We start from the raw sequence: 22,742 nt of genomic DNA, 5'->3' as shown, positions 1-22,742 counted from the left end.
ATAGAGGGTTGCTTTGGACAGCATGCCACTCGATAGAGGGTTGCTTTGGACAGCATGCCACTCCTCCCGTAAAACTAGAGTACCTGATGTGGTAGAGCGAGGAGAAATTTTTATGTCAAGCCATGCCTACAGTGCTGTGGGTGTGGCATATATCCAGGTGAAGATCCCAGGGCAGTTACCACTCTGTAACAATATTGCTCTTCCCGCAGTTGGGCCTCCCTGGCGAGAGGGACCTCATCCTGGGTGAAATATTTATATTTCGTATTATGGCGATCATGGTAAACCTTCCAATGACTTCTGGCACATATAAGGAATATTCTCAAGATAACCCCAATTATAACAGTCAGAGTGGTTAAGACACTTATATGTACCCACATACTAAACCAAGAAGAACTAAATATCCTGTTGACCCAACCTTGACTCACTTCAACTCCCTCTTTGGGAGTGGAAGTTGGTCAAGATTTTCAACTTTAGAAACTGATCTAAAGCTCTCAGCACTTAAGCTTGGAAATTATTTATTGGCCAGACACACGACAGCAGAAATCTTCTAACAGATAAGAGAAAAGACATGGCTTGTAGAAGCCACAACAAAGAATCAGTCTGAGGACTTAACAACAATAGATAATACAAACATCAAAATTTTAAAACATGACATTATGAATAGCATTCGGGGGACTATTGTGCTTCCTGAGAACATTGATGAAGCAATCAAAAAGAGTATTCTCTTAGACTCTTAAAAAAAGATATATACTACCTCACTATCTTGGACTCTAGGATAACATGCCTAGTAAACAAGGAAATAAACAAATGTTGAAAAGAGCAAAAATAAAATTTAATGGTCAAGATTTACCTAAAAAAAATAAAGATTTTAGACCAAACCAGAGAAGAACATGCTAAACAGTGGAAGTGCAGTGATCCTATGATTAAAACTATGGGCAAGACCATTATGCAAGGTCCAAGGAATGTATGTACTACATATACAAGACAGTTTAAAATATTACAAGAAAGAACACGGATGTCTATAAAAGAGGCTAAATTGGAATTGAAAGTAAGAGGAATTCAATATCCTGCTAAGAAACGTACATATTCTTCGGTAATGGGAACCAGTAATGAAACAAAAACACATACAGATAGAAATAACATAACGCAGCTAAGTAAATATCAAAAAAGATATTAGTAATATACAGGAAAAAAATTAATTAATAAAGAATCAAGAAACTGGTGCTAATGATATGGATAATATCCTATCAAATTCATTTGATGTATTACTGCAAATAGGAACACAAGAAGATACTACCACAGAGGTAGAAGAGAAAAGTTGTGATGTATCGGAAATTAAAGATAAAAAAAGACTTTTGGAGAGAACACCCAAAACAGAAACCCACTATCATTAGGAAAGCATCAGTCAAACCAAAGACAAAGGATATAAAAAAAGAACAAAAGCAAACAAAGAATATACTACCTTCATCTCTTGAAGAGGAGATTGCTCCATCACCAAAAATTAGTACATGAAGAACAAATAATGCAATAAATATACAGTACATGATAACTCGTGGATGTAATGAGCATTCATTGCATTGTGCAACAGTAACAAAACATAACAAAAGATGGTTTAATGAACATCATAAGAAATTTAATGAAATATAGGAAAAAGAAAACCACTGATTTGAGTTTTCGTGAAAAAGGATGCATGTGCATCAAACACTTAATATATTATAAAGGTAAACAAATGAATATTCTGAGCAAATTATTAGAAAAAATCCAAGTTGATTAAAAAAATGAAAACAAAACTCTACAAATATAACATTTTCAATAACTATACAGGCAATCCCCGGTTATCAGCGGACTCGGTTCTCGGCGATCCGGTTTTATGGGGCTTGTTTAGCACCAATTTTTAGGGGTGAATTTTAGGATTTAAAGGTCATTTTATATGCAGAAATAAAAGGTAATAATATAATGTAAAGTCGTAACATCCGAGAATTGCTTGCTGCCAAGAGCCTAACCAGTAAATAAACCATAAATGCAAGTGGCAGAGTTTACTTTGGTTTGTTGATAACTTGGTGAATCAACTAAAAAACAAAATAAGGGAGAACTCATCCACAAAGCATTCATCTTGAAGGCTACAACATACACATATCAATGCATAATTTAAAGAAGCCTCCATCGGAATCCAGTAAAACAATAGGAAAATAATGAATAAAGCTGCTGCCAGACCAGGTGTTGCCACCGTGGACAACAGGAAACGGATAAGGATTGTCTACTAGGTTGTTCCAATGTTCTGTTAGTGGGATAGGCTGTTACCTACACAAACTATATTGAAGGGCCACCCACGAAATTTTGGATTTGAACTGCCGTACGAGTGGAAACTATAGGTATCTAATTACTTGGTAAGTTATTTATATAAATTAGTTGTCTGCATTATTACCTCTGAATTTCCTCTACATCATATGTAGTATTCAGTACTACAGTAATACCCCAAACTTACGTGAGATTAGGTTCCAGACCCCTTGCGCAAAGGGAAGTTTCTTGTAAGTTAGGCACAGTCTCTAAAAATGCTAATAAATGCTCACTTCTAGAGTTTGAACACAAAATAGGACCCTAATCATACTCTTTAAATATTAAGCTAACTTTTCAATGAAGTTAAAGTTACTGTAATTTCATTTAAAAGTTAGCTTTATACATTACCCATAAAAAATAAATGGTTAGTAAAAATATAGGAGTGTACATACATACAACATAGTTCTCTCTTCTTTCCCCCCATTTCTTTAAAATACTATCTCAAATCTTTTAATTACAGTTATATTATTATTAATATTTGAAAATATTAATAAATTTGGCACATACTACATGTACCATAAAAATTATCTCATCTCAGTAAAAAAGAGAGAGAAAGAGAGAGAAATTATTATTTTTATTATTTAATGTTAGTATTTACTTTACACATAAAAGCTTGAAAACTTATAAATTACATTAAAAAATTGAACAAAAGCAAACACCTTTGCAGGGTTTCTCCAGGATTCGAAAATGTTGCGTTTGCGTTCATGTGTCTGTGAATACTCGCGTATGATAATTAGTTAGGTTCCAATGGAAAGTTTGCGCTATTGTGAATTTGCTCAAGCATATAAGATTGATGTATTACTGTACTTCTTTTTCTAATGCTACCCTTGTCATATTGCAGCTGTATAGTATGACCTTTGAAATTCTTTCAGTGACTCGGCACTTGTGACAAATTCTTTGTTTTTCCTAATTTACTCAATGCAACCATCATTAATACAAATAAAATGGTCTCAGTGTTATTGATTGTAAGATAAAAAATATTTATTTTATTCATACAAAGAAAAAATATCTCAATTTTCAGGCCGAAAGTTTGAAGTGAAAATTCTGACTCCAAATTCCCTAGAAGATGACGATACCAGTAGTTCACTACTTTCACAAGAAGAAACGGAAGCATTTCAGAATATGATAGTTAATCTTCTGGTAAGTATTGTCTAACCAGTTTTTTAAAATTTTTGGAGTGTCAAATTCTCTGATATAAGTGAAACTAGGTTGCAAGGTACCTTCAGGGTTAGTGGTCTTTAGGAATATCCTTTTACCATTGTGTATTGAGGTCACCAGGTCAATGCAAGGTGCAAAATTTTGCAACATTTGATGATCCCCATAACCACATTTGCACCATCATTATCTAAAAAAAAAATATTATTTTGCATTAACATGAATGTAATACAGTAGTACCTCATTTTGAAATTAATCCATTCCAGAAGGCTGATCCAACTGCGATTTGTTCGAAATATGAAACAAATATCCCCATAAGAAATAAAGGGACTCAGGATAATTTGTTCCAGCCAACCCAAAATGTCCCCCTTTTAAAATTTTTCCCTTTATTAATTTGTTCCAAAGTAAAATTAAGAGTGTAAAGTAATAAAACAGTATGTTATATGAAGTAAAATTTTGAAAAAATGTTCCATGAACAATGTACAAACTGTTTGGTGAAAACAGTGTGCAGCCTGCTGGGATAGAGGGAGAAGAGACGGGAACCCCTTTGAGGAAACCGAAATGGTCACAGTTGGCAAAGGTTGATAACAAAATAAATTTTATTCACATTTCACAATTATAAATAGAGTAATCAGCATGTGTGATTGTTGACATGTTTACGCTTGGATCTTAAGTGTAAGGAAGAGATTAATTATGCCACAATACATTAGCTTACTATTGGCAAATTGCAGAATATGAAATAAACATGAGCATTTTGCAAACAAATAAATAATAAGTAAAGAATGCAAGTAAGAAAAGGAAAGAGATTAAATAACTTTTCGCCAGGAAGTCATTTGAACAAACAATCGAAGGCATGCAGAAGAGTTATAGAGCAGAGTTACTTTTAGAGTGCTAAAAGATTGTAAAAAGCAATTGTCACTTGATAGGTATTTTACTGTAACAAAAAGAAATGATTTGGGCAAATTGAGTGTAAGTAAAAGAAACAGGTGATACAATCAGCCCAGCTGGTAAGTCAGATGCGAATTGGTACTGCTTTTGCGTAAATATAGAAAAGATTTTACGTACATACACTGGGCCCCCCGTATTCGCGTTCTAAGGATTCTATTGGGAACGTTTTCCCACATTATTCGCGGAAAATTCATGCATTCGCGGTATTTTTTTTATAAGAGATATCCACAAAATCCTGGGTTTTGTTTTTAGCAATTTCATCATAAAATGCACTTTTTGTGATAAAACTATTAAAAAACCAAGTATGAAAAATTTTTAGTGGTTTTTCTCGAGTTTTAACTGACAAAATAGGCTGTTTTTAGCATTTTTATAGGGGTTCCAAACATTCGCAGGTTCTAACTATTCAAGGGGGGTCTGGTACGCAGCCCCCGTGAATACGGGGGGACCACTGTATATAAAAGATTTTACTATCTCTTCTCCTCCTCAACAATATCACGATATCTGATAACGTAAAATCATTCATTCATTATTCCTCCAAAATTTAAAAGCTCTCTCCCTTATCTCAGGTTATCTGTGTATTGCCACAATGATGTATGATTTTTTTCATTGTTTATGCCAAATTTTACTGTGAAAACTTTCTTGTCATCATTTATGCAAAATTTTATTGTGAAAATATTTTTCTTTCATTTATTGTTTTTTTGAATTTGGTTATCATTAAACTATACTGTCTCACTCAGCACACCAAACTCTGGCTCAATTAAGATTTTTTTTACTTTTATTGTTTCTGTATTGCATTTGATTGTTTTCATACTTTATTATAATTGTTAAATTTTTTGTGAAATTCCATTTTTATGTGAAATGTTATTGCTTTTACGTACATACAATAATTTAACTTTCTCCTCCTCCTCTCCTCAATATCAATGCTCCCTCTTTCAGTCTCAGGCAGCTGCTCATGATGTCACCACAGTGACGTATGATTTTGAACATCTTTTATGCTAAATTTTATATTGAAATGTTTTATTCTTTTATTTATTTTGTTGAATATGGTTACCACTAAACTATATACATACTGTAAAGGAAAAAACATGTTAATACAGTTTTTCTTGTCATGCAGTATAAATAGGCCAACAGTTTATGAAATCCCCATCTGGATTGCATTGATAGTATGTCCAGAAAGGGTGTCTGTGACATTGTATGAAGACCTTAAAGGTACCTGATGGTGGTGAAGAACTCAGATATTACAGACATGTCTGCACCACAAACTGCTGGCTCCCAAGCATGTGTGGGAAATGCTAAATAGCTGCAGATAGCTTTTGGCTAAAGAATGCCAAAGGCTGATGACCTTCATCTGTATCTTGCTTGAGTACCACGCCCATCACTGTATTACTTGCATCAGTTGTCAGGATAGGGACCTATGGAGTGGAGGAAACATTAGTTTAGCTGTGGAACTCAGGGCTTCTTTGGTTTTTGGCCAATTCAAAAGCTGTCTCCTGTTTGTCAGACCAACATGAAGATTTTGGTTTTCCCTTTAGCATTCATATATATGAGACATGATTTCAGCTAGATTGGGTATGAATCAGTGGTAACAGCTGATTATGCCAGCAAATTCTTGGATCCCTTTGATGGTGTTTGGCTTTGAAAAATCGGCGATAGCTTGGACCTTTGTCAGGGAGGAGTTCGACTCCTTCATGGCTTATTTGATGTCCAAGAAGTTCCACTGTACTTTTTTCCTCATTCACATATATATTCCCACACTACTAAATTGCCAATTTTATGGCGCTAGACAAGTGCCATAAAACCAGATCGCCAATAACCGAGTCCACCGATAACCAGGAATTGCCTGTAGTGGTATATGGGGGCGGCAGGGCCCTCTGGCTTGCTCTCCGGCTTGCTCTCCGGTTCCGCTTCGATGTGTGGTTAAGTGGGTTCTGACGATGCCTGGGCCAGATGAACTGTCTACCATTCTCAGGAATTCATTGAGGGCCACAATGGATGCATTGGGTATCATGGCGACTGTTTGGCATGGCAACTTTAGTGTCAGTTTCTGGTCAACCATCAGTGGCAGGGATCGTTATTAACCGTCATAGTTGTTTGTAGATGTCTGATGGCCGTTGGTCGCCTATTGCTGCTCCTACATTGTCTAGGAATTTCCTAGCTTTGAGAGCAGGGGGCATGCTGAAGGACGACCTCAGTTCTGCCTTCGTCTTGTACATGATGATGGCCTGTGGATCCACTAGCCACTGTGATGTGTTAGAAGACATCATTCAGTAGGAACTTGTGGACAGTGTGCTAGAAGACGTCATCTGGTAGGAACTTAAGGACGGCATCAGATTTGTGTGATGATCATGTGATCTCGGATCTGAAAATGGCCTCTCTCTAGGTTGTGCATTATGAATTGGGGCAGGTGGATGGATGTGGCTGTAGTGTTGTCACTGGTTGGGCTGGCAGTGTCAGTTATCTTGGTGGTCACCAGATTGGGGACAAGGTAAGAAAGAGGCAGCGTCTAGGTGCTTTCTAATTTAACATCACAAATTTCTAACAAGACATGGGCTTCCACAAACAGAAAGTTAGCATCTAATATCAAAGACTGGCATAATTTTATGGTGAATTGTGTTTCTCACACCTGGAAAACAGTTAGCAAATTAAATTCTTTGTACAAAATAAATAAAGTTCTCCATTACATATGGTTAAAAAGCTTGCAGCATTTTACATTTACAGACGGTGTTGGTTTTACAAATGGGATACTACTGTAGTTCCTGCAAATACATGAAAATTACTGCTGCCATTCATCTTTGAATAGTTTCTGGGGAAACTTGATGTTCTGCAGGAGGTCAAGTTTGTTGTTTTGGACGGCGGATGCCCGGAGATGCCGTTGGGCCCATGTGGGGCCCTACAGATACTATACATCAATAGATTGCTGTCATTGTCTTTACCGCATATAAAAGTTGTTATTCATTGTGTCTTTAACCCTTAAACGCCTAGCCGGTATTTCCGAAAGTGTCTCCCGTATGCCGGCGGCGTTTGGGAGTGAGCGCCAAAGCGGAAAAAAAGTTTTTTTTCAAAAAATCACAGCACGCTAAGTTTTAAAGATTAAGAGTTCATTTTTGGCTCCTTTTTTTGTCATTGCCCGAAGTTTAGTAGCAACCATCAGAAATGAAAAAAATATCATTATCATATATAAATATTGAAATATATGACATAGCAAAAAAAATTTTCATATATAATTGTATACAAATCGCGCTGTGAGCGAAACGGTTAAAGCTAATGAGTTAATTTTTTTTTGTATTGTACACTAAATTGTGATGATTTTGGTATATAACAAATTGTGAAACGATAAAAGCAACACAGAGAAAATATTATCACAATGTGATGCATGAATTTGTAATGTGCGAACATAAAAAAAAGGTTGTTTTCAAAAATTCACTATAAATCAAAATATTGTTCTGGAGACTTCCCGTTTGTTGCAAAATGAAGGTAATTGATTGAATATTACTAGGCTGTAAGTGTTGTAGCTTACAATTGCAGTTTTCGACCATTTCGGTTGAGTTAAAATTGACCAAAGGTCGAATTTTTTCTATTTGTCGTTATTTATATGAAAATATTTCAAAACTGATAAAAGCTACAACCATGAGTTATTTATTGTTGTATTTTACTTGAAATTGAGCACATTTTCATATATAAAACTTTATGTAACGGCTAATATAAAATGGTGCAAACATTACGACAATCTGACAAAAGAATTTCTTATTTTTTCTGCAGTTACCGCACAAACGTAAGGAAAAAGTTTTTTTCAAAAATTCACCATAAATTGAAATATTGTGCTAGAGACTTCCCGTTTGTTGCAAAATTAAGGTAAATGATTGAATATTACTAGAATGTAAGAGTTTGAGCTTACAGTTGCGTTTTTTACCATTTCGGTTGAGTCAAAGTTGACCGAAGGTTGAAATTTTGGCACATCATTATTTATATGAAAATATTTCAAAACTGATAAAAGCTACAACCATGGGTTGTTTGTTCTTGTATTCTACATGAAATTGCGCACATTTTTATATATAAAACTTTATGTAACGGCTAATATAAAATGGTGCAAACATTACGATAATCTGACGAAAGAATTCCTGATTTTTTTCAGCGAGTTACCGTGCGCTGACATAAGGAAAAAGTGTTTCTCAAAAATTCACCATAATTTGAAATATTGTGCTAGAGACTTCCAATTAGTTGCAAAATGAAGGTAAATGATTGAATATTACTAGAATGTAAGCGTTTTAGCTTACAATTGCGTTTTTCGACCATTTCGGTCGAGTCGATGTTGACCAAAGGTTGAAATTTTGGCACATCGTTATTTATATGAAAATATTTCAAAACTGATAAAAGCTACAACCATGGGTTGTTTATTGTTGTATTCTATATGAAATTGTGCACATTTCATATATAAAAGTTTATGTAATGGCTAATATAAAACTGTGCAAACATTACAACCAACACGACAAACTGACGGAAGAATTTCTGATTTTTTCGGCAGTTACCAAGTGCGGACGTAAAGAAAAAGTTTTTTTTTTCAAAAATTCACCATAAATCAAAATATTGTGCTAGAGACTTCCAATTTGTTGCAAAATAAAGGTAAATGACTGGATATTACTAGAATGTAAGAGTTTTAGCTTACAATTGCATTTTTCGACCGTTTTGGTAGAGTCAAAGTTGACTGAAGGTTGAAATTTGGCACTTATTGTGATTTATATGAAAATATTTCAAAACTGATGAAAGCTACAACCATAGGTTGTTTTTAGTTGTATTCTACATGACATTGCGCACATTTTCATATATAAAACTTTTTGTAACGGCTAATATAAAACGGTGCTAACATTACGACAATCTGACGAAAGAATTTCTGATTTTATTGGCAGAGTTACAGCGCGGACGTAAGGAATAAGTTTTTTCAAAAATTCGCCATAATTCAAAATATTGTGCTAGAGACTATCAAATTGGTTGCAAAATGAAGGTAAAGGATTGAATATTACTAGAATGTAAGAGTTTTAGTTTACAATTGCATTTTTCGACCATTTCGGTCGAATCAAAGTTGACCAAAGGTTGAAATTTTGTCACTTATCGTGATTTATATGAATATATTTCAAAACTGATAAAAGCTACAACCATGGGTTGTTTTTTCTTGTATTCTACATGAAAATGCACAGATTTTCATATATAATGCTTTATGTAATGGCTAATATAAAAAGGTGCAAACATTACGACAATCTGACGAAAGAATTTATGATTTTTTCGGCAGTTATCGCGCGGATGTAAGGAAAAAAGTTGTTTTCAAAAATTCACCATATATCGAAATATTGTGCTAGAGACTTCCAATTTGTTGCAAAATAAAGGTAAATGATTGAATATTACTAGAATGTAAGCATTTTAGCTTATAATTGCGTTTTTCGACCATTTTGGTCGAGTTAAAGTTGACCGAAGGTTGAAATTTTGGTACTTATCGTGATTTATATGAAAATATTTCAAAACTGATAAAAGCTACAACCATGGGTTGTTTTTTGTTGTATTCTACATGAAATTGCACACAAATTTTCATAAATAAAACTCTATGTAACGGCTAATATAAAACGGGGCAAAAATTACAACAAAGGGATGAAATTTCTGAGATGTGTCGCTGATGCTTTTTAGTGCGAGAAGAAACAAATTCGTGCATGCACGCCTGGGTAATGCTTGTAAACAAAACAACAGCTTGATCCATGAACTCCCAGCATCCCTCAAGGCGTGTGGTACAACATTTTTAGCCTAGTAGGCATATAACTATTTTTCCGCGAATATTTAAAAAAACTTTAGCGTCGACGTATTTTACGTCAATTAAGCACCCTACAGACAATTTTCATCGCCGTAAAATACATCCAATAGGCGTTGAAGGGTTAAGTGATTAATGTATTTTCATTAGATTGGCTTTGACTATTGTGTAGCATAACTAGTTTATCATTAACAGTAGCTTTTTATTACAGAGTGCAAATGCAGAGGAACTAGAGGAGAGAGAGAATCATAGGAAACTTGAAAAGAATTATGGTTTTAAATGGGATGACAGTCACTTGGCGGATGAAGAAGAAGAATGAGCACAGTAACCTTAGAACAGATGTAAATCCTGGGTTTGTAAGCTTTTATCTGTGCATAATCGAAAAGACATCTCGGCTCCTTTATTGTTTTGCATAATCTTTTCTTTTATCCAGAGACAAAAGGTTTTGATTAGCAATATGAAAATGGTAGACTTGTGGAAATAATTATTATCCACCAACAGCATACAGTACTACTTACGAAAGGGCTAAATTAATTTTGTATTAACTTAAAATGACTAGATTACTTCATGTATTAACTGCTTAGGTAAAATACACAACTTTGGAGAACTGGATTTTTTCTTTTAAAAGTATAATTAACAAGAAAGTTTTGTTCCATATTTGGAATGATCAGAGCATAGTTTCTTGAACTGCAATTTTTATTTATTTTTCCAGATATCATGCTATGTTTTTCTAGATGCATTGAAAGGCTAGTAGTATTATGAATGAATGTTTATTTTATATACTCTGCTGTTGTTTTTGTCTTGTTGCTACTAAATGTTGAAAGATTTTGCTCAAAAATTTCTAGCAAAAAAAATGTCAGTAGACTGTTCATAGCATTTAGATTTATAAACAATGGTTAAATTAACCAAGTATTTAAATTAATGATTTTTTTATTTTTCTATATAAGCTTTAGAAAATACTGTTATTTGATTTCCTCAGGTAAGAACTGTAATCCCTAAACTTATTTGTATATAATTTACAGATGCAAAAACTAAAGGACAATGATCTTGATAGCTTATTCTTTCATTTTTCATTTTAGGGAAATGTTCTTTACTACTGTCTGCTGATGCTGATAAATATCATTACATACATTGTATAACTTCTGTATTATCAACGTCTGTATTTATTAGCATTTTACATAAACTATAAAACAGTACAATGGAAGTTCAATAGTCTGGATGGATTTGAGACTTCAGATTTGTATTTTCAAGGGCCTTCATACACTAAAATTTTAGGGACATATTACAATAAAAAAAAAATTTTGAATGACATAGAAAAGCACTTACATGTTTAAAATGGAGTTCTGTAATATATTCTAATAAATATACAGTGAAACCTCATTTTAACAGACTAATAGGGGGAAGGTCGTCCATTGAAGTGAAGCATTTTTTGTTTTTGTTTTTTGTGCCCGACATACGTGATAAGATTTACTTCATGAAATAAACCGAAATAAAGGTAGTAAAACCATTTTCACCTTATAGGCTGCAACCTGGTTACCGGCAAGGTTCTGTTCCTGGGGGCTTGACGGTAACCGAAAATTGGCAGTAACTGAAATTCAAAAGTCTACAGGCACCACAAGCCACTTTACGGTGCCCTAGAATGGTTAATGATGCCTTAGACAGTGTCATAGCCAGATATTTTACCCTAATGTGTAATAACTTCAATAAAAATTGGGAATTTCATTTGCCTAATCCTTTACAAATTATTAATAGACATAAATTTTCATCTCCATTTATATTGTCTTCCTCTTCTTAGTGGCACTTCCTAACCTCTTTTCCTCCATCTCTTTATTTATCATCTCTTCTAATTACCTAAGTTAAAAAATAAAAGAGAATGATAAAAGTATCATTAGTAAATGTTGCTTAAATGTGTACCGCCATAAACAACTGAACAAAAAGTTGTTTTGCTCCAAACAATCAAATCGGATAGCAACACTTTTGTTTGCATTTCAACCATCCATTGTAAAATAGTAAAATATTACTTTAGTTATGTTACAAATGATGTTAAGTAGAATCAGACTGATAGATTTTTACATTATACCTTTATTCGTTATGGAGACACTATCAGCAAGGAAATATAGTACAGTAGACCCCCGTATTCGCAGGGGATAGGTACCAGACCCCTCACCCCCCAAATAGCTTAAATCAGTGAATATTTAAAACCCCTCGAAAAACACTTAGAACTGCCTATTTTGATAGCTTCAAAGAAAAAAAATGCTTGTACTGATGGGCGTTCTTGGGTTTGATGAGAGACGGTGAATGTCATAGATGTCTCTCGAAGCCTTAGTCACAACCTTGGAAAGCACAGGTTCGACTGAAGGGACGACTACCCGGAGGCAGACCCCGCCAACCTCCCTTGGACCTCCAGTATACCTCCTCCCTGATTTAGTGGAGTCTGGCAGTGACCTCTGCCTAGAAGCGTCGGCGGGCCAAGCAGCCACCTCTTCCACTAACACTTCACTATCATTTTTATTTGGTTTACTCATCAAGAAGCCCACTGACTCACCTAGTTGAGTAACAGTAGACACCATCTATCCAAACTTCTTGTCAATCCCTCTTCTAGATTACTAATGTGATCTGTCTCTGTCTCCAATGATCGTGATTCCAGCACAGGCAGCGAATGCAGAATCTGCATATCTAATGCACTGGCAATACATGAAGCAACAATAGATCCTTCCACATTCACCTTTTTGGGGATCAAAGTTACCTTACTTAACTCTCTAACAGCAGCCTTCCTCTTCCAGTCCCTTTCAAGTTTATATGAAGCTTTAGTCATTCTAGTACTGCAGCCTTTATTGCAATACCTATAACTACTAGAACTAGAATCTGACATAATGAATTAAATACAAAACAATAATAGTAAGTATAAACCACTCTTGAAGTAAACTAACCAACATTAGGTGGCAAACCGAATACAGTATTGCCAAACAAACAAACAATCAGCAATTCTCAATGAGAGAGGCCAGATGAACAGCTAAAAGACCAAAAAATAGACACCAATTAACCCCATTTAACAAAAACCACAACAATTTGATGCAAAATAATAAACAAATAAAGGCTATAAGCCTAAATACTACACTGCAGCAAAAAAATCAATATAGTAAGCTTTGATGGGAAAACACACAGTTCTCCTACCACGTGATAGTCCTAGGACGGCAGAAACAAAATTGAGGTATTCTCATTTAGTAGTTCCTCTTCTCACCAGGTAGTGGGAGGAGCCTGGTCACCTACCAAATACCGGAAGAAGTTTTTGACAAATTCTCGGGAATTCAAGCTGCTCTAAGAGTAGAAACTACAGCTATATAATTACTGGATAAGTTACACTGGTAAAATAATATTTTAGAACAATTCAGTCATGCAAATGATAAATAACGTACCTTATCGTATTGTTGGGGTTTGTGGTGGCGTTGAAACAAACAAAACAGTGTTTCCCTTTCAGGCTGTGTGTAGGAAAAACATGATATAGAATTGGCTGTTATTTTGTTTATTTTGAATTTCTAAGAATTATATAGTAAGTAAAACAGCATTTGTAATAATAATATCTTTATGTAACCAATTTTTCATAAGACACCTGTTCTTGCAAAAGCTGGCCTACAGATTGTTTTGTAATTTACAGTTGTCTTGGGCTATACTACCCTTTACCCTTGGCTGGATGTTGTCTGTTAAATCTGATGTCTGTTGGTTCCGGGTCCGTTAAAACGAGGTTTTACTGTGCATTTAAAATTGGTTGCTTTTAATGTAAGCAGTGTAAGACCAAATGGAAAAAAAGTAAGTAATAGTTAGAACAAGGCAGAGGAGCTATATCATCCCTTCTCTCCCACAAAGAGTGATGTGAGAGAGAGCCTGTCTCTCCCTTAGTCAGGAACATCTCTCCTCTCTAGATAGTTATGGTCTCACCAATCCCCCAAAATCCCTCAAAGAATGAGGTGCAGAGGGGTAAGGAGCCTCTCCCACACCATCTTGGAACCAGGCAAGTGGATAGAAGAGGAGCTCTCCTGTGTTCACTGGAGCATGCATGAGAGTAATGTCTACACAATGATCAATGTCTAAAAGGTCTACTAACATGATAATGCTACCTGGTTTGAGATGATCTGTGTGAATAACAAGTCTCATGAGGTGGAAGATGAAGAGGAAGATCCACTTTTCCTGTTACAGTATCACAAAGCACACTAGACAACTGATGGCAACAACTCATAGCAGTGGTTCTTAACATTTTTTGGCAATGACCCAAAATCTTGTCCAAATTAACCCTGGAGACCCAAGCCCTCATAAACATTTTCTTTTAATATATAATTGTGGTTATGAAAAGTGTTACAGAAACAAAAGTTACGTGTGGAGGTCTTATTAATGTAAGTAGCCATCTGCATAACAATTTATCCAAGAGAAAGAAACAATACATTTACTAACATATAGAAAACCAAGATGTTTTTGTTTCGTGACATAAAATTAAATGTATAATTATGCTATGATTTACCGCTGAGAGGAAGTAAAGCAAAATTATTCATACAAGCCTCCTTAACATGTAGAAGCTGCTATTTAAATCAATGAGAACTTTGACACTAGATTGTTTTGACCAGCTCCTCAGATCTGGGAGATATCACAAATTCATAGTAATTTGTATTTTTCTTAGCTATACTTACCTCGAACTACTTAATAGGAGAGACCTGGATGTCAATCCAGTACTGACCAGAAAGGGGAAACATTGAAATGGTTTGGCACCCCAACTTTGGGTAGCGACCCTGGGATTAAGAACCACCCACTTAGAAGAAAGTACTAAAAAAAATAAGCTTGCCTAGAGGATAATCAGCAAGAACAACTACTATACGCAACTGTTCATGCTGTCCCATAATTGCTGACATTGTGCAAGTCACAGGTTCCACATATGTTATTAAGAAGTGGAACTACCAACACAAACACTTTGAGAGATTACATTTCTTTGATGATGTTCTCCATCAAACTACAAAGAAAGGCAAAAAAGGGCATGCTACCTGGAAAATTCAGTTGAGGGTAAATTTTAAATATCTTGGATGGGGGAAGAGAGTTAACCCTTGGCTCTCAAAAAGTACTCTCGGTTGGTGGTCAAGGAAGAGAGTTTCCATCCGGGTCTGCCATCTTCACCAGTGGAATAAAACACAGATGAAGGTGGCAAATGCCTCTTGTTCTTAATTTTTTGCCTGCTAAACCTTTCCAACTGTGAAGAAGCCCAATATGCTTTCGTTAACTCAACAATGAGAAAAAAAACTTAAAACCTTGGTTCTAAAGATGACCCTCATATCTACATTGCTTTTGTTTATTTTCCATGAAAAAAACCACAGCAACCCAGACAACAGTACAAAACAAAATACTAATATGGAGCAAAAAAAAATTTTTTTAATAAATGGAATGTAAACTCGGCTAAGTTCATCCAAGGGCAGTGTAATTTCACACAACATGGTTGAAAGATAAAATGAAGCTTTAGATATTACGTGGTTTGCTGTACAGTACCCCTGCTCACTCACTAGCAGCACCAACTAGCTAACTTTGTAACTACATCCATTCAGCTACACATGGAAGGTACTCTCCACATAAATGGCGTTTGTTTATATCTACCCAAGAAATAAATTTTTTTTAAATGACAAGCAGTATTAGATGCTTAAAAACACATATAATTCTTTATTATAGTGATAATTTTTAAACAATTCGTGCACTGAAATTAAATACACTGGTAAACAATAGTAAGACAAAAAAAAAAAATACTGTTAAGTGCTTACTATTACTGAAAAAAAAATGTGGGAAAACAACAAACTGCAAAGCAGTCATGTAACAAATACGTACACTTGTATATCGGGTAGATTAACACACCAACATGTGAACCTCAACTTAACAGACTTTTGTTCTAATCAACTATATTATTGTTATTTTTTGCTTGGCTACCATTTTTCAATTTGTCTCTTAAACTGAATGTTAAGGGTCAAGTACGGGTACGGGTTAGTTTAGGTTAGGAACTATGTAAGTGGAATTAAGGTTAGTTGTAGGATATCTAGAAAATATTAAAATGCATGTTGAGCACTGTAAAATGAGCATTGTTATCTATTATACACGTGGTACTGTATTGTAAAATGAGCACAGTTACCTATTCAAATTAAAACCAAAAGTGCAATTTATAATAATATGTAAATACTGTGAAATATAAAAACACTATAAACTGCTAAATCATGTACAGAAAGTGAAACTTCTTATGCATATTAAAACACCTGAATTTTCCCAGTTTTAAAAAACAAATATGAATTTAAATCAAAACTGAAATTTTTACAATTTACAAGTTTTTACATTGTGATTGCATGATGCTGTTCTAATAACACAACAATTTTCTGATAAATCATTACACGTGCTTATATACACCAGCACAAATTTACTTTAAATTTGGAACCCAAACTGAAATGAAGTAGGAGAGTACGTCAGATGTGTAACAGAACATGAAAAGCACATTGCATATGAGATTATTTTTAATAGTCTGCATGATACATTTTATGATAAATCATTCTTTGTGTTGCCATTATGTGTCTTGTACATAAAGGTACGTTGTTTTAACTTATGATCTCAAATAACGTTATGTAAATTGGTGCATTCCAATGCCTAAACTTTTGGTAAGGAAACTACGGTATATCAAAGATTAATGTACCCATTTGTATGACTAAAGCATTTCTATGTTTTGTAACACTTTGTATGAATTTATGCTTAGCGTATCCTTGGCTGTATGAATTTTGTGTAGCCTATATAAGCTAATTTGTAAACACTTTTTAACTTGTAAAGACATTTTTAGAAGGCAAAACCATTTATTCAAATTGGGTCCACCTCCCTCTCTCTAATTATTTTGGGTAACTGAACTTCCAATGTAACTGCATTACAGTAATGTACGTACTTAATTTATCCCTGAAATATTGTATCAATAGTGATGTCATAAATAGTACTGTTATTTCAAGATATCTTACCACTGAAATTTGCAACAGCATCTTGACAATTCTGATCATCAATAATAAAAAATAAAAGGTTTAATAAGATTTTTCATACCAGAGATGATTTTGTAATTCAGATATTGTAAATTTTATTTTATTTAAAATGGCAACTTGAACCATCACTGTATTTTGTGTTGAGTGTGGATAGCTACTAAATACTAAACATATTTGCATGTTTACAGAGTACCTTTGTCGTCTTAAGAACTGCAGACTGTAAAAGTTGTGGGAAGAGGTAATGATGAAAATATAAACCTCAGTTATTGCACCATTGTGGTTCTTAAAAATACTAGTCATTATCATAATTCTTAATATTTTTAGTAAATTCATTTGTAGCCAACACTTTCAACCATGAATCTTTCCTTTATCACCAACTGTTAGAGATGTGAATCTAGAACATTTTACTACAATATGTACACGTATCTCTGAAATCTATTCCCTGTTAAAAGAGGATCTTCTGAAAGTATATATTATATGTTGCAGTTTCTTATGGTCCTCGTTTTATTTATTTAGAAATCATATGGAACCTTTCATGTGTTCAGCTTTTGTGATGAATTTTATATACACTGGGTATCCTATACTACTGTGTACTATTCAGTGAAATTCTGAAAATAAAGTCTGATAAACATCGATTTTTCTTAAAACAGTCATAAGAACTTAACACAAAGATATAAATAGTCAATTCATTGACAAGTTATAGTGTAATGCAGCACTGGTAATCCATGCTTTATTTTGGCCAATATTTGTACTAAATAACAAACCCTACCTTATTAATGTCTTAAAATTGGATTGTAGCTGCCCTAGTCGGGGCACTTATAGAGGAAACGAGCCATTGCACCAGGCAATTTTCCACTGAAACATGCCTGATTAATTATGAAATTTAGGTCTTGAAGACCAAGTGCCAGAACCCATCAGGATTATTCAACAGCCCACTGAAACATGACAAATTTTTAATCAATTTTCATTTTTCATAACTAACAAACCTGTTGAGTTAATGTTGGGGCATTTCTATAGCACCTGTTGGAGTCTGGTTAAAAAAGCACAAGGATTAGGTGGCAACTGTTGGCAACCATTGGGGGTAAAGAAGGAGAGTACATGCCAGCCTGGCTTACTCCACCCCACCCCCACCCCAACGCTGTGATGTATTCATTTTTCTTCCAGGCCAGGTAACTGGATGTGGGGTGGCTTGAGGTAGGCCATATACCGTATTTGACGGCATATAAGACGCACCGTCATTTCAGCAGGTCAGATTTAGGATAAAAGTTTTTAGTGAATTTAAGCTTATATTTTTTAAAACAATCTAGCTGTACATTACACAAGCAGAAACATTAAAATGTCATACATATGGACTAAAAAGTCATACAAATTTGCTAATTGAATCAGAATGTCGTAGGTTGTACAGCACTGGGTCATACATCTGGCAGCGCTGGCAACGATCATACCATAGTTTTATTCCTCGCCAACAGATGGCATTACCTGTAGGTCAGAGTACCAATCAGCTGACATTTATAAATGCAAGTCACAGCATTTCAGATTAGATTGCTTTCATTTTTACGAATTCATTTTTAAAGCACCGGTAATAATACAATAATACCAGCAATAAAATTAGGATGCATGAAGCTTAGGGTAGGTAAAAGTACTGAGCGTTAGCTGGGTTAGTGAGCATCAGAGAGAAGATTAGCCTAGGCCTACGGGAGGTCTCAAACTTCACCTACGTTGTATAAGACGCAGGGCGATTTTTCTAGCCTAAACTTCTGAAATAAAAGTGCGTCCTATATGCCGTCAAATACGTTACTACGTTTAAGACAGCAGGTTTGTTAGTTATGAAAAATACAAATTGATTAAAAATTTGTCAATTGTTCATACACAGGACAAAGCTTTGGTCTTAAATCAGGGGACACTTACTCTTGGTGGGAGAAAAGGTAAGCCTCAACACTGACTGGAGATTCAGCTCACCTGGGTTCATTTCCTGTACAAAGATAGGACACCAGGAGTCGTATGCCTCTGACTTGTTAAGCAAAAGGTTAATTTACAACCAGATATTCATGCTAAGATACAATGTGAACTCCTGCCTACATTGTCTCTTGGAGAGAAAAAAAAAACTGATTGTCAGACAACAAAACTTCTGTTAGCCACCAGCCTTGTTTGTTGCCAGTTCCTCTCTCATCTTGTGTAGGAACAATCAAACATAGTCAAATAGAATGGGAGCTCACTCCCCTGTATCTAACCAGTTACAGCATATGATGGATCATATCTTTCCACTACCTCCCTATAAAGGAGAAAAAGAAAGAGAAAAGCAGACCAGTCATCCCATTCACTCTTACTTTCATAACCAACATCTTCGGTAAGATATAAACTATCCCACTAGGGACACTGGATGAGATACACTTGTTGAGCAACCACCATCAAACCCAAGGAAAAAGTATTCAAGGACCTGTGGGCAACATCCAGCAGATAGAAGGATGTGAAGGTGGTCTGGCAAAGCCATGAAATAGCATTAACAGGTTTTTTGAAGCCACAAGTTCTTTTTGAAAGTGATGGAAGGGCCTAGGCCCCTAACATTATGTGCTCTTGCGTGCACTGTATTGGTATCTGTATGTGAAGTAGAACTGTAACTTAGTCTAATCACTTTAAGTACCCAAAAGATGGTATTCTTGGACATTTCTTTATTGTTCTGGCCTGTGCTAGCAAAAAGTCTCTGACACTCAGGCCCAAGATGCCGAGTCCTTTTTAGATAGCTATGTAGCACTCTCACAGGACATAAGAATAATTATTTTTGTTATTACCGACATCATCACCAAGGGAGGGGTTCAAGAAAGACTAATCTATCATTGTGAAACAAGGGATTTGAGTCAACTATGAATTATGGGACATAATTCATTGTTTAATAATCAAGAAAATCCATGAAGTTCACCAACTCTTTGATGAAGCCAAGGTCATTAAGAAAACCATTTTGAGGGCTAAATTTCTGTATGATGAAACCCTTAACCCCTAAGAGCCAGGCTAAAAATTTAATATGCACTACCCCAGACCAAGGAAACTTTGAGGTTGGCCAATTTAAGAAAAAAAATATAGTTTAAAGAGGCAGATGTGAGAAAAAATATTCTAAAAATTTTCCCTACCTTCTACAAGAAGTTCAAAATTACTATTTACAACCCCATGTGGACTCATTAAACCTTCTACAAGAAAATGAAAATGACTATTCACAACCCTTGTGGCCTCTTTAGGACAATCATAAATTTACCAAGTTATACATGTTTTTTTCTAATAAATAACCTTATTTCTTGTAAAGCTACAATTACAGCTCATACAATATCAAACAGTTAAGAGCTAAAATCTGTAACAAATTCTGAGTAAGTACATATATTTGCTGTAAAATATTTACGTAAAATTAATTGAGATTGAATATGGAGTAACTATTTTGGATTATACATGTCTTTAATTTCTTTGCAAAATTACAATTATAACTGACATACTTTCATAAAATGACAAATTTTCTAAGACAATTTGTATTTTTCATAGCTACAAACCTGAGGTCTTAACAATAGGATAATTTACTAGCGCCTAGCTGGATCCAGTTAACAAACAGAGACTGAAAAGCAAGGAATCTGTGACATCTGGCAACGTGTGCATATATCAGGTGGAAACTGGTCAAAGACCGTGCATCTACTATTGCATTTAGTCTTTCCCCAATCCAGGATGCCATAAGAAGACAGAGGGGCGGCTAGAGGTAGGTAGTAAAATGTTAAGACCTCAGGTTTGTAGCTATGAAAAATGCAAATTGTCTTACAATATTTATCATATGTTCATATGTGAACAAACCTTCGGTCTTAACAATAGGATAGAATTATACTCGGTGGAAGGTACAGACATCCTAAACCAGCTGGGGGCCAACTCACCAGTCCAACTCCAAAAGAAATATCTACAGGAGAGGGACTAATGCCCATGAGAAGCTAGATAAACTGATATCCAACTCAGCCAACTGGGTTACATACAATAATACGTATATGAGATTCATTGCAGTAGGGAACTAAAGAGAAATTCTGACCGTTCGATAACATACTAATGCATCAGGATTCGTTATCACTCCTCACTTCCCCTTACTAGAGTGGAGTAGTATATGCTACTGAATAGAGGGTTTGACTATTTGAACACAAATCAAACAAACTACCAGTATAACTACTACCTTACTCACCTGTACCAGACCAGTCCAGCAAATGACACGTCTATTCCTCAACCTGCCCATAGGAAGAAAGGAAGGAACAAGAGAAAGAAAGAGACCAGCCAACTCACTCAATCTCTCTTCCACACAATCATCTTAGGTAAGATACAAATGTGCCCGGTTAAGGGCAACAATAAGTTACACGATCTGTTGGGCAGCCACCACAGGACCCAAGGAAAAACTCTCCATAGATCTGTGGGCAACATCCTTAAGATAGAAGAGGTGAACGTGGATTGGCGTAACCAAGTACCAGTGCTCAGAACTCTATGAACAGCCAAATTCTTCTTGAAAGCCAGAGAGGGACCAATTCCCCTGACGTCATGTGCTCTAGCCTGCACAGACTCAGTGGCGGAATCATCAAGAGTCATATACGCCTGTCTGATAGCTTCACATAACCAAAAAGAGATTGTATTCTTGGACACCTCTTTCTTAAAACGCCCAGTGCTAACAAAATGCCTACGACAACCTGGCCTGAGATGTCGTGTCCTCTTAAGATAGCAACTCAGAACCCTGCCAGGACACAACAAGAGCTCTTTAGAATCACTGCCCAAAGTCATCCAGAGATGGAATGGAAAAGGAGGTGAACCTGTCATCCTGCACTGAGGGATTCTGGGTCTCAGCCACGATTTCTGGGACAAATTCAAAGGACACTAACCCCAAACCCTTGGTGTGCTTCACATGATAGCTCAGGCCATGAAGCTCCCCCACTCTTTTCGATAAAGCCAAGGCCAAGAGGAAAACCTTTTTGAGTGTCAAGTTCCTGTCTGATGAATAACGTAAAGGCTCATAAGGAGCTTTAGTGAAACTCCTCAGGACCAAAGAAACATCCTACTCTGGAGGCTTAAGCTCCCTCAGAGAACACAACTACTCAAACCCTTTAAACAGCAAGGAGAGTTCCCAGGATGAGGAGATGTCAACACCTCTAAGACATAACACTAAACTCAGGGCCGTCCTGTAGCCTCTAATAGCAGAAACAGACAAGCCTTTCTCCTCCCTGAGGAGGACCAAAAAGTCTGCTATGTGCTGAATATGGGTCTTGAGTGGAGAAAAACCCTGTTTATGACACCATTTACAGCAGATTGCCCATTTACCTTTATAAACAGCTGAGGTAGATTTCCTGAGATTAATGGACAAGTCCTGCTGTCTTCTGAGAAAAGCCTCTCGCTCAGAGGAGATACCTGATAGCCTCCAACCAGATCCGGAAACCATTCCGCTTGCAGCCACAGAGGGGCTACTAATGTCATCCTGAGATTTTTCG

At 35.6% G+C, this 22,742-nt stretch overlaps 1 protein-coding gene across 1 annotated transcript in view; it reads left to right on the top strand.

The window, feature by feature from the left end:
• Positions 1-17,753, top strand: part of LOC135217632 (protein OS-9-like) — a 209,487-nt gene extending 191,734 nt beyond the window's left edge. The window contains 2 exon segments of the mRNA XM_064253598.1: positions 3,359-3,477; positions 10,443-17,753. Of these exon segments, the coding sequence (XP_064109668.1) occupies positions 3,359-3,477; positions 10,443-10,550 (227 nt within the window). The 3' untranslated portion in view covers positions 10,551-17,753.
• The last annotated feature ends 4,989 nt before the right edge of the window (positions 17,754-22,742 follow it).

The sequence above is a fragment of the Macrobrachium nipponense genome, chromosome 7 (genome assembly GCF_015104395.2).
Source record: "Macrobrachium nipponense isolate FS-2020 chromosome 7, ASM1510439v2, whole genome shotgun sequence".
NCBI classification, from domain to species: Eukaryota; Metazoa; Arthropoda; class Malacostraca; order Decapoda; family Palaemonidae; genus Macrobrachium; species Macrobrachium nipponense.
The sequence above is the reverse complement of the archived record's forward strand: the minus strand, read 5'-3'. Positions and strand labels throughout refer to the sequence as shown.